This window comes from Chiloscyllium plagiosum, unplaced genomic scaffold, assembly GCF_037043375.1.
Source record: "Chiloscyllium plagiosum isolate Xiang-an unplaced genomic scaffold, Cpla_swu_hap1 HiC_scaffold_45, whole genome shotgun sequence".
Lineage (NCBI taxonomy): Eukaryota > Metazoa > Chordata > Chondrichthyes > Orectolobiformes > Hemiscylliidae > Chiloscyllium > Chiloscyllium plagiosum.
In genome coordinates, this window is record NW_028270183.1 from 11,522,752 (window position 1) to 11,538,002 (window position 15,251).

General features: G+C 45.8%; 1 protein-coding gene across 12 annotated transcripts in view; it reads left to right on the forward strand.

Annotated features, from left to right (window-relative positions):
- nfixb (nuclear factor I/Xb) overlaps positions 1-13,748 on the forward strand; it is a 635,608-nt gene extending 621,860 nt beyond the window's left edge. For all 12 annotated transcript variants that reach the window (XM_087983272.1, XM_087983261.1, XM_087983265.1 and 9 more), the window contains one exon: positions 791-13,748. In XM_087983272.1, coding sequence (XP_087839398.1) covers positions 791-805 — 15 coding nt within the window. In that variant the 3' untranslated portion in view covers positions 806-13,748. The remainder of the gene's footprint in view (positions 1-790) is intronic.
- The last annotated feature ends 1,503 nt before the right edge of the window (positions 13,749-15,251 follow it).

Sequence of the window (15,251 nt, forward strand, 5' to 3'; positions counted from 1 at the left end):
TCATTGACAAGAAGTCAAAACTTATGGAGAGGCAGGAAGCAATGTTCCCTCTGAGCTGATTGGAGGGTCGGCTCACATTGACCTCCAGTTCTGGAAGTTTCTGCCATATTGGAGATCCGCAGAATGAGAGGAAAGGTAGACTGGAAGATGAGATCGAGTCCACAATCAGTTCAGATCTTTATTGACTGGTGGACTGAGATCAAGGGGCTGAGTGGCCTACTCCTGATCAAAACGCAGAGAGGTTCAAATGACAATCGACTCAAGTGCACAGCGACTGGTGGTGTCCCCCAGAGATATCACGGATCAGAGCTTGAGAGCATCACATGTGCATCTGAGGGGCTGGGGGAGTGAGGGAGCTACACTCTGCAGTGTATAGTATGATCTGAGATCGTTTCTACTGGACACTGAGGGCCAGAACAGGGAAGTGTTCGACTCCCAATATTGACAATCTCCGTCAAGGTGAATAAAACTTTGATGAACTTCTGTCTTAAATTTACCTTTTTTTGTCACATGAATTTACTTATGACTTCTGTCATTAATGTAGGCGCCATGGTAGGGCGACTTATAACATTTCTCATTGTATTTTTCTTGTAAAAGTACGTTTGACAAATAAATTCTAAATTCTAAATTCTAAAATCCTCACAAAGGAAAGAATAGAGAAAGCAAAGTTTTTTGTTTGAAGAAAAAACAGAAGTCCCCTTCAGACGATTGACTGAGCTGAGATGGACCAGTGCTACTGTACCTAACCTTGTTCATAATTTTCTGTCTTGTTTTCCTGGTCTCTCCACAGTCTTGGTTCCTCTGATAGTTGCGAGCCTGTCCCAATGAGCAGCGACAAGACCATCTGATACCTTCCTTGACACAAGTAAAAATTGACACAGAGAGAGAGAAAGAAAGAGAGAAAGAGGGGGGAGGGAAACGGCATCATCGCTGAACACTGGGAACAGAAACAACAACCATCTGAGATGACTCAGACACGTTCGAGGAAGGAAACAAAAATATACAAACCAGTTCAGAATGATCTCTCCAACCATATAGGAATCGATTTTTCCACTCAAATTGGCAACCAATACCGTCACACATTGTGCAGTGTAACGTGGCTTTGAGTTTGGTGGGAGCATCTCACATTTGCATTTTGTAAGGACCGTGATTTTAACCTGTTTAACCAGTATTAAAAGTAAAGGGTAAAGGTTACAGTGGACTCATAGCACACCAGAAAGATGGTACACAATCAACCCAGAATTGACGTTTTTTTTAAAAAGGAAAACACTACAATCTGCAATGCAAATGCGACTATTATCTTTATAAGTGCCTCGTTCAGTATACATCAAATGCATTAAAGGCTTCATAAATGTATTCAAATATTTATAAATATATAGAAACTATACAAGAATAGACAATTAGTTATTCCAGCCCCAATTATCCCACCGAAATGTGCTACAGTCTCTCAAAATGTATTCTATATTGGACTGCCTTAACAATTAAACCTAAAAGTGACCCGGATTTTTGGCCGTTTCCCCCACACTGTGCAGTTGAGGTGATGTCCAGCAGGGGGCGGTGAAAGTAACCCTCTCAATGACATGCCCTTAATCTCGGTGAGACTCTGGAAAGGGGGTGGAGGGCTCAGGTAGGAACCAGCTAGTTTCACAACCAGTGGAGGACTCAATGGTTCTAGTTGTTGCTAGCGCTGACCTTTCACTTTCCCCACATTTCCGCCTCTCTCCCTACCACTAGAAACTCAAGTAGGACACTCAACACCTTCCTGCCACGCCAGCCATTGCTGGCCCTCAGTAGCAGTGGTCAGAGCTGCTGGTATAGGTGAGTGATAGCTACATCACTTCCACTGCCCATTGCCCAAGCAGAAAGAAGCCTTGTCCCAGTTTGGCCGCTGAGGCTATCTGCTTAACGGAAGGGGGTCGAAGAGCCTTCAAAGGGGTGTTGGGGGAATGGGGGTGAATGCTGTGGAAAGTGTAACAAGAAAGGCAAAGGGGGCTGGAGTGGAGCAAAGGTAACAGAGAGATCAGGCACCAGCCCCTAAGATTACTACCGCCCCCCAGTGGAACACACAGGTGTGGACAGATGGACAGGTTTCAAGCTAGCAATCTTTTTCTCTTTCCCACCCCCTCCTCAGTGTCTTCCCTTAAGTCCTTAAGGTGTAAATGATCCTTCCACCAAATGGAAAGCTGAGTGGTACGAGTCCACAATGACTGGGTAAACTGTACACATGGAGCTCTGTTAAGGAGGAATGCTCATTGATGGAAATCCTGCACCTGTCCAAGTTCACTCACTCTGCTCCCAAAAAGGGTTGCTCATATTTTCCATCCCTGACCTGATTGCAAGTCATCATTGATCAGGATTGAGATGGCGAAACAGAGAGGGACATGAAGACATGTCCAACAGAGTGGGTAGGAGGGGGTGGCCAAAGGAAAGAGGGGGACACAGAGGGAGACAGAGGAAAGGGAGGTGTCTGTTTTATACAAGGTCCGATTCTTCAGCACCTCCTAACATTGTGTGTGCGGCTGGAGGAATGAACCTGGAGTTGATGTGTGTCCTCTCTGAGGTGCAAACTACCAATCAGCTGCATGGTATGGACTCCATTACATCCCTCCCCCAGATTGGCTGGTGGGGGTGATGATAAAGGAGGGAGAGTGGCGGAGAGGGTAGGTATATGGGGGAGGGGTGAAGTCAGATAAGGGGTGGGGAAAATGGAGGAGGGGTGGAGGTGAATGGTGGAGGGGTGTACGTGGGGGTAGAAACAGGATCATCATTGGATCCGAACTTACGTACTTGAATTTTGATTGGGCAGAGGTCATCATGTAGTGGCATTGAATTCAACCTCAGTTCCCTCCCCACCTCCCCCACAAAATACCTCCCCCCCCATCCACCACCATAAACTACAGCCTATCCTGACCGCCAACAGGGGGCAGGAGCAGAAAGCACAAGAGGGTGGGAGGTCCATGTTGCTGCTCCCAGCCCCCAACCCAAGCCCAGCCACCCTCCCCCAGAGTACCAGGGCCTGGTCACTGGGTCCTGATGTATACCCTCCAGCCCTAGGCCTTGTCCCCAATCACTTTGATCACCCTCACCACTCACCGACCCACTAAGACCGTCCATAATAAGCTGGTGTCCTGTTCTACAGCAGTAAATGGTTGTGCTGATCTGGAGACATTGCCCAGAGGAGGCTGCCTAAGGCAGAATCACTTGTTTTCACATAACATTGGGCTACAGAGAGGGAGGGAGGGATGGGGTAGAGTGAATCTAACAGGACTCTCCCACAATGGACCGAACAGCCTCACCTGCTGCCCTGTGCCCCGCCATGATTACAAGATCTGAGTGAGGAAGAGATTTGGCTTCAGCCCAATCTCAAAGTTCAAACTGTAAAGAATTTGGACCAGCTTCAGTAGCTGGAAATCTGAAATAAAATCCAGTCCCCTGTACTCGCTGCTCACAATGTGGTCTCTCCTCTACATTGGAGTCTACGAAACGCAGACTGAGCAACTGCTTTCTGAAACACCTATATTCTGTCCATAAAAATGACCCTGAACTTCCAGTTGCCTGCCACTTCAACAGCCCACTCTGTTCCCCGGAGAACATCAGCATCTCGGGCTTGCTGCAGTGCTCCAGTGAAGCTCAGTACGAGCTGGAAGAACAACATCTCATATTCCTCTTGAGGACCCTGCAACCTCCAGGACAGAACGTCTCACTGCATATCCTTTACCCAGCCCCACACCCCAGGCCCTGTAATGACATGGTCTGCTTTCAGCACAGCCAACCAATTTCCACCTACTCATTCACCCACATTATCAGCCTCACTTTCTCCCTGGGTTATCATCAACTATCTCTTTGTCTGCCTATCAGTTGTTCTCTCTCTTTCCCCACACCATCTTCCTAGCTACTATCAGTTCTGATAAAGGCTTACTGCACTCGAAATGTTAATTCTGTTTGTCTCTCTCCACAGATTCTGCCAGACCCTGCTGAGTTTCTCCACCAATTTCTGGTTGTGTTTCAGACTAGCTTCAGTTTGTTTAAGATGGGAGCTCTTGTGTTTGACTCATTTCCAACCAGGAACAGAGGGGTTAAAGGGTAGTCAAATGACCAAATGGTGACTTCACTTCTGTCACGCACTGACTCTTGGTTTCATCTCTGTGATTGTGAGAGATATAGACAGTCTTTCAGTTCTCTCTCCGAGTGCTTTGTAATCAATCGTGTGGACCATCTCGATCAGACGACTTGCCAAGGATTTTGGGTAGTTGATGTCATTGGAGACTGTGCATTCCTGTTCCGATCTCCATCTTGGAATGACATCAAGCTTTTGTTCGCTAATTCAAATTGGCACGAGGCAAGCTTTGCCTGAAAACAATCAAGGCATTTGTTGACCCGATTTACTCTCAGTTGTTGAGGATGTAGCCACGGCAACCAAGGTAGCAGAGCAGGAGCTGGTTTGTAAGAGGGAGTCATGACACAGAGGGGATGGTGGGTGGGGGATAGGTGTCAAGGGAGAGGGGTGCCCACTTGAGGACAAGATGCTTTCTGGGGGCCAGAAGCGTGAGCGGAGACTGAAACCAAGATCCCACCACCAAGTGCTGGATAGGCTTTGCCACCTAATAACAGGCCGCAACCTGCTTAGAGGAGGAGACAGTGTTTGAGGACAGGAACAGAAATTGCTGGAGAAACTCAGTAGGATCTGGAAGCTTCTGTGGAGAGACGAACAGCATTAAAGTTTCGAGTCCAGTGAACCAGTTCTGTGTTTGAATAACCTAAATTTGACTTTCCTGGTAACCAAATCCAATTTACTGACACAATCTTCTCCTGTAGCAATATTGTGGGGTAGGGGAAAAGGGGGAGAGGGAAAAGGTTTATGGTCAGGAAGGGGGTGGTGGGGAAGAGAGATCTCTTCAATTAGCTCTGCTTTCCATTGAAAGCTAAGCGAATGGACAAGGTATGGTGTATTTGTGTCATGAGCATAACTCCGTTTCAGAGTTAAAGACAAACATATAAATCTCAATATAATAATACTGCATCTGAACTAGGTAGGCTTTGTAAACCACACGCCGACACACAAGAGTCATCGCCATTAGCAAATGTTTGTTGCTTGCATTCTGGGTAGTGATAGTTTTGGCTTTGCTTTCTGGTTTACCGCTTTTAAAAAAAAGGAATAAAAAGTAATCAGAAGTGTTAAAATTTTTGCAGTTTTTACAAATGCAGAGGCTGCCTGTCTTAGGCCAAGGTGGGGGCGGGGTGGGGGGCACCAAACCTACTCCTCTCCCCCAAACCCTGAACCCCCTTTTTCTGGTTCACTTAAAGCACAGCAAAAAGCAGCAGCTCACATTGAACATTTAAAGAGACGGTGTCCCCTTTCCTTTTTAACCTTTGTTCCCTTCTGTTATGCACAAAGCACCAGGATGGAAATTCCCATAGATCCACTCCCACTCACGTTTCCCTATGTCTGACCAACCCTCCACCCCTCACCCCAAGCCCTTCTCTTGACCCGAGCTCACTTCCACTTGAAACTGTGGTTTCCTGCTTACAAATTGCTAGGAAGGAAACCATCAAGAGTAAGATGGTAGCTTTGGCAGTCCAACGTGCAAGGTCAGACGTGAGTGTGTCACGAGGTTGCGTGGTGGTGACATTTGATGACACGTGACTTAGCCAGGCAATCCTTCCCGACTGTATGGGTGGTCGTCTGCCTGTATCGACCATGCACAGCCCCAGACCCAGCACAGCAGATCTCAGCCAAGTTGGCTGTAGGTCCCCTTGACAAGCATTGGCATAAAGTAATGGCCATGGCCGCTGCTTGGGAAATGTGGCCAAGTCAAGGTGTGACTTCACAGCGATCTAGCTTCCTCCCCCCCCTTGCTGTCACACATCAAGAGATATGCCTTAACATTCCCATCGGATTGTCGCAACAATACCTGGCACGGCTCCCAAACTTTAGGAGGAGGAACGGAGAACATTGGGAACACCACCACGCTTCACGGCTCTCCTGTCTCTGCCGATCATCCACCTTCCCCCCATTACCCTTGGCAATCCATCAGTTCAGCATTGCCCTCCCAAGTGTTTAGAATGAGAGACAGACTCTGTAAGGGCAGGGTGAATGAGGGATTGAGAGTGTGTTGCTGGAAAAACATCTGCATCTCTAGCATCTGCAGACCTCACGGTCTCCAGGGTGACTGAGGAGCTGGGTTGAGGGGATTATATCTTCCCCGACCCCAGCATGACTCCCCAACCTCCTGCAAGAAGTAGATAGCCACTGGGGAGGCTCTTCATTGAGTGCTCTCCTTGCCTAGACCCTCCCTCCTGCCATTTACCTGCTTATTACCAATGCTCATTCAGAAGGGGTCAAGGGAGGTCAGAGGTCAACCTTCAGCCAAAAGAGATACCTGATAAACCACTCAGTTGCAGCTTTCAGCACCCACGATCCCCACCCACAACATCCACTCTTCGGGGTGGGAGGGAGGGGAGAGTTTGATGTTTATATTTCGTGTCATGCCAATTTCAATTTGGAAAGCCTTCAGAATACAGTGTGCAAAAGACAGAAAAGAAAGGGGACAATGTCTCTCAATGCAACTCAGTCAAAAGCTGAAGACTGCAATGCCAACTGACAAAGTTGTCTCACTTCATTCTTCAATGCAGCCTGCACCACCTTCCTACATGCACCCATGAGGGACATCCAGCAGATATTATCCTGGATTCCAAATGCCTGGGGTCTACTCTGCAGCCAGTGTTGTTGAGAAGACTCTTTTCTTCCCTCTTCCTTTTTTATTCTATCCCTCATTTCCTAAACAACTTGTTAAGACTGACCCATCAGACATCAAATAATTCAAGAGTATTTTTTATTCCAGACAAGATTGAATCTTTAATTGGCCTAAAATCTGTACTTCCTGATATAAAGTTAAGATTTGAAAACACACGTGAAAGAGAATATTGACGTAAATTTCATAGGATCAAGGTCATTCCTCGAGGATAAAACAGAGACAGGGACCTCTAATATGTTACAGGAAGGTTAGGGTTTCACAGGGTTGACTGAATGCCTTGTTTCAAAGCCATTCATGGTGGTACATTTTCATTCTTGCCAGGCCACAGATTGCTGAGACCTTTGCTCTCAACTGCACTTCCTGCACGGATATATATGGGAATGAAGAGAGGCCTGGGTGGTGCTGTGACAGTTCCTCAATTGGATAGTCCACCATCCAACCCAAGAATAATGTCCAGATTGCTGGAGAAGAATTAGTCATTCTGAGCCCATTCATTTTGGAGAAAATCTGAAGTTTTTTTTCCTAAGCTTTCTTCACAGCAATCGTGACAGTGTACAATCCCAAGTATTGAGTATCTTCCAGCAAGCTAGATTCTGAAGATAGGATGCATATCAGAAATTTGATATTTAAGGATATTCCCATTCTCCCTTGATTTGTAGTTTTTAATGAAGACGTGCTCTGAGGAAGGAGGCCTGTTTGAAGCTGAGACCAGCTCCTACCATGGATCATTTGGTGTCTGAATTTCCTGTGGGGAAGTCTTTGTTCTCTTCCTGCTAAACCTATAATTCTTAATTTCTACTTAAGATAATTCATAGACTTTATGCCACCATTCTCCACCCACAACTAACTGGTTAGCAGTGGGCATGATGTTGTGGGGATGCCATGGTGATATGTCCATTCTTTGCTGGTTTGATGTTGGACATATCCACGTTCCTCATCATGCTCTGCCAAGCAAGAAAGCTCAGATATCCCAAGACTGGTGTAGCCTATCCAGGGTGGCAAAATCCGGCTTCGAGGTATTCCTGAAGGCTTTGTCGCATTGCCCCTCCTACCCCACTCCTGTCCTACTGCCCTACACTCTTCCCCTTGACTGCCCATTTCATGCCAACTGGCATGGGGAAGATTAATTGTTATCCAGTCTGTTTACTCTACATAATCAAGCTGCCCCTGCTTGCAATTACTCATAATTCTTAACAAATTGCTTACAGCAAGCATGTCTTTTGATTGCCCTGGTGAATCTTCTCTTGTTGTGTTTTGGAAATTAACCATTAATTTCCGGTAACTCCATGCCAACCCTGTCGGCCTGTCTCGAGAGGATTCGGTCTGGTGAATCATTGGGGCACCTCACGCTAGTGTACCTCTGTTTTTCAGTTCATATTACAGTCTTCACCTCACACTAAGACAGCTACTATCTCCATAGCAACCCCTCACACACAAATCAAAAGAAAACACAAAAAACATTTTTCAAAAAAAAAATCGATAGCCACTTAAAAAGAAACGTCACCCGGTGACAATGACAAAAATAAAAACGTTCTTGAGCACAGCAGAACTTAGAAAGGGGTATGCTCAAGCAAGGAGTAGAAACCATGGGGGGAGTAAGCACACTACAGAATATAGGCACTTAGAAGATATTGACAAAATGCATGGATACAAATCTGAGCAAATTTCTTAATTGCAAGAATTCCGTAGGATCTGCTTTGGATTTGAACGCACAGGATGCTAAATTCTACGAGAATTCTTTATTCTAAAGAGCTACTGCAACCCAACTGAGGTAACACGTCAGTCGAGGGATCAGTTCAGTTAACCGGGTAGTGTAACCTCAAATCATGTCAACTGAGGGATAATGTTAGTTGGACTTTGGTTTCCCACCTTGGTTCTACCCACAGGTATCCTCCTCATAACAGTTGAAACATCACAGTCCACCGCACAGCTTCAGCACTGTAGCTGACTGTGCTAAATAACTTTAATTTTTTTTTAAAAATTAAAAGCGAATCTAGAGGAGAATTTATGAAGGCCAGCCTGTTATTTTTTTTTCTTTCGTGATGGAGATTGACATGTATTTTGTCAGAAGGAAAAAAATAACAGTTCTCAACTGAAACCAAGTGCAATGCATTGGAGAGTTGAATATCTTTGTATGCTAGAGATTGTTAAAAAAAAGAGAATTGCTTTTCTATTTTTTTTTAAAGAAAGGTCTGCCTTTTTTTTAAAGTCTACTTGCCCCAGGGACTCTAAACAAAAGAAGGGGCGATACTATCCCAGCCTTTATAAGTGTGGGGGAGCTATTAAATTTTTTTTTCTTTGATTGTGGTCTTTTTTGTGTTTTTATTTTTTTATTGTGAATGAATCTGTACCCCTTGGGTTGGGCTGAAGGAGAGAATTGAAAAAAAAAGACAAATAATTATAAATAAAATGGTGCTTTTTATGATATAAAGTACGTTCAATTCTACAATTACAGTATATAGGTAACAAAAACAGTTAATTGTTATTGATGCTCACTGTAGGGAGAAGAAAAGTTCATTTTTGTCTATCCTTTTTGTTTTATTTTTGGATCAAGTCTCTCTTTCTAGGCTGAGATATACAGTGTAGTACTAATGGAGTTTGGTGTTTTTCCCTGTTTAATCGCTTATCATTGCAATGGAGTACAGTAATCATATGTTATTCGAAGGGTTTCTGTGTTGTAGCGGACCGCAGTAATCACGTATGTTATCTCATTGTCTTATAACCTTACATGGTATCCATGCCGATCTCTTCAGCTTATCCATCAAACAGCTAAATAATGAAAAAAAAATGTAATATTGAAAAAAAAAGTTTTAAAAAAATGAAACTCCAAGCAAGAGCGAAATAAATAAATTCCATGTTCATTTGGCGTGTTCAAGGGGTGGGGGAAGGCAGGTCGGGATTGGTGTAGGGGTTTGGGCGGGCAGTGGGTAGCGCCCTGTGCTCATTGACATGGCAACTCAAACAGGCAACAGTCCTCTCACTACCCCAACCCCTCCCTCCTTTGCAGCCCATTGCCCACAGACGCAAAGGGGACGGGTAAAGGTATCACACAACTGGTTAGCGATTTGTAATCAGTCCACGGATTGGGAAAGGCTGCAGTCATGGCCTGCTTAATTGTTTCACTGTGGCACGCGCAGAGTCTTCGAACATTTACAGTGCATTTGGAGACCATTCGGCCCAAGGTATCTGTGTCGGCCCACCAGGAGCCATCCAGCTTCATCCCACGTTTCCAGCTCTTGGCTCTGTCATCTTGTGGGCTACAATGCTTTAAACGCACACTGGATTCTTTTAAATGTGACAAGGGATGCTGTCCCTTTGTGTACCCTCAGGCCTTGTGTCCCAGAAACTCCCTACCACCCTTTGGATGGAGAGGAACCTCTCCTCAAATCCCTCCCTCTTGCCCTAACTCTATGCCCCTTAGTTATGGGCCCCTCAACAGATGGGGAGTCAGGGCCTTGAACCTGCTGTATTTAGTCTCCTCTTCATACTTGGTGTTTAAACTATGCGCCTCGGCCTCCTCTGTTCAATAGGAAGCAACCCCAGCCTCCCTATCCTTTACCCACTGCTCCTATTCTCCAGTCCTCAGATTCTCCATTGTACACCACACTTGTTCAATCACATCATTCCCATAGTGCATTGATCCGAACACCATGCAGAAGTGCCCTAACTGCTGTTTCATGCAATGGTATAAAACCTAAAACTGTGGATGCTGGAAATGTGAAACAAAAACAGAAATTGCTGGGGAAACTCAGCAGGTCCAGCAGCATCTGTGGAGAGAGGGACAGAGTTAATGTTCCGAGTCCAGCGACCCTTCTCCAGTAATGGACTTGCAACATCAACTCTGTTTTTCTCTCCGATGATATCACCAGACCTGCTGGGTTTCTCCAGCAATTTCTGCTTTTGTATACACAATGGGTTTGGAAAACCAATGCTAAATTGCAAAGTTCAATAAGTCTAAAAATAGCTGTCCTTTGCTCATTTGGCTTTTAAAAAAAAATTCCTTTCCTGACCATTCCTTTGTTAATGGAGCTATTCCCTCTCCACACCCAGACCAAATGTTAGTCTCTGTGAATATTCAAGAAGGGGAAGATGAAGGAAACTTGTGACTGTCTGGTTTTGATTCTTCCCTCCATGAAGGCAAACATCTCGTCAATGGATGTGACTAAGAGCGGAAAACCAGTTTCCCATTTGCTCTAGACCCTTGGGTGGAGAGGTGCTCCCCTGTATCCTGACCAACCCTTGTTCCCTAAACAGTGCCGAAACAACTACTCCCTCACTATCACATTATTGATGGTGGTCTCTTGCTGTGCGCAGCCTGGCACACCATACTCCCTACATTACTGTTGCTGACTGTGCGCGCCAGCAGTGCCTCATCGATTGCCCCACAAGGTGTTAAGTAAATGCAATCTGCAGCCGTAAAAGATTCCAGTTTACGTGAAGCTCTCTGCTTTTCCCCTTAAACAGGGCGCAGCGAGGGAAAGAGTTAATGTCACAGTGAAATGTTTAAGACCAGGAGGATTAAACAGGCACATGTCCTAAATGCAGACTTTTAAAATCCTGCCAAGCACGCTGGAATGTTCGAAGGTATTGATTTGCAATCTAACAAATATTAACTTATGATCTACATAACATGGCCAGTTTGGATTCGATGTTTTTTTTTGTACAAATTAATGAAGTATTGTAAGACGCACACATGCTTGAAGGGCATTGAGTGTGTGAGGGGGGTGGGGTGGGGTGGGGAGGGGGAAGCTGGGTTTGAAGTTGAGGGGCTGGGACACTAAAGTGCTGTTCAGTTTCAAGTCTAATCCTGGTCGGTGTAATCAAAGCCTTAATCTGAATTATGACTATGCAATTATTGGCAATTTCAGCACCTTATTTTTAAGAAGAGTTAGGTTAGAGACCAGAGTAAATGCAATGTGTTTTAGGGTGTACTGATTCACAGCTAGTGTGTTGTTCAGGGGCTGCTTGCTCGTGGTGAATTCTTTTGGGGTGTGGGAGGTTGGGTTTGGGATATTAGGGGGGTTGGGGGAGGGAGGTCAAAGGTTTAACCCTTTCAGCTCCATATGAGGCATCAATACAAGGCAGTGGGCCCAGCATAAAGTCAGTCACAGCTAGTTTAGAGTCACCTGCCCATCCCATTGGGCACAGAGTGGGGGAGTTAGTGTTGCGAGTCCAACCTTGCCCCTGGGCATTGAATTGCGATGCTGCACACGAGGAGGGCTAGGGCTTTGGGTGAGCACTCGAGGAGGTGACGGTAGGAAGGCTAGGGAGAGGAGGGCGAGGGGATGGGCAGTGTAGGAAGCACTGTCTGATAAATTCAATCCATTCTCACCTGGATAATTCAAGGGTATCGGGCACTGCATGCCATCTGCTGGCACACAAAGGGATTGCCAATGTCCCCGCCCACACTGAGCAGACAAAGAGGCCACTCTTCGGAGTCTGACTCCCTCTGCAGCTCCAGAGACCCGTATGCTAGTGACAACAGGGCACGGCAGTCTTTTTGTGAGTCATGTTCAGTGTCCTTGTAATGCACACCAAATTTGAATCTTGCGGAACGGAGGGGCTTGTCGCTAAACTGTCTCATCTTGCACTCATCAGGACAAATGCAGGAATATTAAATTCCAAACTGTCAAAACAATTTATACTGCAGTAGAAAAGGGTGCTGATTGGTTAGTGAGTTGACTCTGATTGGCCATTAGACTCCTAAGTGACTAGGCTCCTCAAGCTGCTGGATAATTCCACAATAGCCCAAGGCTTGAACCTGTTCCTTTTGTATGCATCGTCTCTGAATGTGTATCACTTCTAGCAAGCAGCAAATGACTTGATTAGAAAAGGAATTTGTTCCAGCCTAGAGCACTTTTTGAATGACCCGGGAGCCTGTAGTTCCCCCTTACTTTCTGCATGGCAACACCTCTGCCAATCAAAGTTGATTGGCCATCCAATCAACACCTTGTTGTCTTGTTGGATTGAAATTTGGTATTTTTGCATTGGTCCTGATGAGCATGAGACTAAAAGCTTTAGCAACATTGCGCTCTCTCTCTCTGTTCAGCAACATTGATGTTGAGAAGATTCAGACATCACTTGGCCCTTGGTGTGTTCTTCCAGACGGTGCCAGCATTAAGGAGCACCGCATGCTGAGAGTCCTGCAGCCTATGCTGCACCCGCCAATGCACACTTCTCATCCACAACCCGGCATCCCACCCCAACCACAGTCAAGGGTCTCATTAATGGTACTATCAATCCAGTGAGACTGAGGAGCTGACCTGGTTCAGGCCTGAGGCAGGCTTCGGAGTTGAGGGAGGCCACACTTAGGCACAACAACTTGCCTTGTTTTTGGAACTGACCTGGGCCTAAAGTACGGGCAATGGGTTGCTGCAGAGATGGGAAGAGCCAGGTCAAGTCCACCACCACCTCACCCAGATCTGAGCAGTGTTCATTTCAGCAAGGGCCAGGCTATTAATTCAAATCTTCAAAGCAAGCTGCTAGCTGGCCAAGAGTGGGTGAGGAGATGGTCAGTGGTGGGAGAGCTCTGCATTCCTGTCTGTCATTGCTCCACACCACCCTTCCCCCAATAGATAGGAAACCCAATGATTATAAGCTGAACATGATGGGGTCTTGGAAAGCCATGGTACAGGAGAAGCAGAGGGGTAATGTAGCATTTGCCAAACCGGCCTTCCTCCCTGACTGACAGTGGCTATTGCTGAATACACATGGCAGGGGGAGGTGGCAGGGAGGAATACAGGGACTGGGTTTGAGAAGAAAAAAAATACAAAAAATTTGAAAACCCGAAATTGGGACTTCAACACAACTTGAATTTGTACCAACATTTCTCTTATGACAGAGCATAGTGCTATCCCAGAACCCCCTGTGCACGCCTATTTTCATGGTTTAATGCATGTTTAATTACAATTTCTTTCTCCATAATAAAACAATTTTATAGAGCAACACTTGTTTAACTGATTGAATAAAAAAGATGTTCTTGACTGTACAAAACTGTGTGTCAGTGGTTTACCATTAGAAGTAGGCCATTTGGCTCTTTGAGTCTGTTCCATCATTCAATGGGATCGTGGCTGATCTGACAATCCTCACATCTACTTTCCTGCCTTTTCACCCTCATCTTTGATTGCCTTACTCATTAGAAATCTGTCCATTCAGCCTCAAATATACTTAATGTCCCAGACTTGACATCCTTCTGTGGTAAAGAATTTTACAGATTCACTACCTTTCCTCATCTCTGTCTTAAACGGTTACCCCTTGCTCAGATTTTATACCGTCTGGTCCCAGACTCTCTCACAAGGGGAAACAACCTCTCCGCATCGACCACATCAAGTCCCCTAAGAATCTCGTACATTTCAATAAAGTTACCTTTCATTACTCTAAACTCCAACAAGATGGGGCCCAACCTACTCAACGTCTCCTCATGAGACACTTCCTCATATCCAGGATTGGCCAAGTGAACCTCTAGACTGACTTCAATGGCATTCTATCGTTACTTACATAAAGAGGCCCCAAACTGCTCACAGTATTCCAACTGTGGCCTTTTATAGTTTAAGCAGGACCTTCGGATTTGCAAAACTGTGCCCTCAGTGCGATTTCCTGCAGTTAATGGGATTGTCTTTCCTGTATTTTGGATTTACCTCCCCTCCCTCCACAGCCAAGGGAGCCTACCATATCACCTTCAGCCCTTGATTCTAGCTAGTGTAGGTGAATGGACCCCGACACCTGTGGATGCTACATATCCCTTAATATTCTTGCTTCGAGAGCAGACTCTCAATCTCAGATGAGAAACTTACACAGCATCGACCATTGTCATTTAACTCTTACCCGGGATGTGGACACCACTGTTAGTGCCATTGAACTGATTGTCTCCGTAAGTCATTTCACAGGGCAGTTAAGACACCCGCCTTTTGCTGTGGGTCTGGAGTCACGTGTAGGCCAGACCCAGGTAAAGATGAGGGTGGACAAGGGATTTTCTAGTTCCAGGCTTTTAATCACATTCAAATCCCAATGCCTGGCACCGTGGGATTCAAAGCCAGGACTGCCTTGCACCAAGAATCAGCCTGTGTCTCAGAATTGCCACTAGCTGCTGAAGAAAGCTCAGAACTCCTACACTTCCAACAGAAAAGAGAGCTCCTTCAGCCGCTGATCTTTCGTATAAAGGGCCAGCACTCGTTATCTGATTTGCCTTCCAGACTGACTAGCTGTCGGTCTGGAGTCACGTGTAGGCCAGGACCCGGTGAGGACAGCAGATTTCCTTCCATAAAGGACACCTCTGAAGGTTTTTAACAATATTCCACTAACTGTAATGATTGAAATAAGGCAGACACATGTTTTCGCTCCCGATTTCCCTCAGCAGCCATGGGTTGATTTGAACTCGTGTTATTCCAGGCCTTGGGTTTGACAGGAATGATAAGCAATTCCCTGTGTTCCTGTACCCCATCCCCTATCACACTCCCCAGCAGTGGGTCCAGCTCAGCTCCTACACATGGTCAAGTC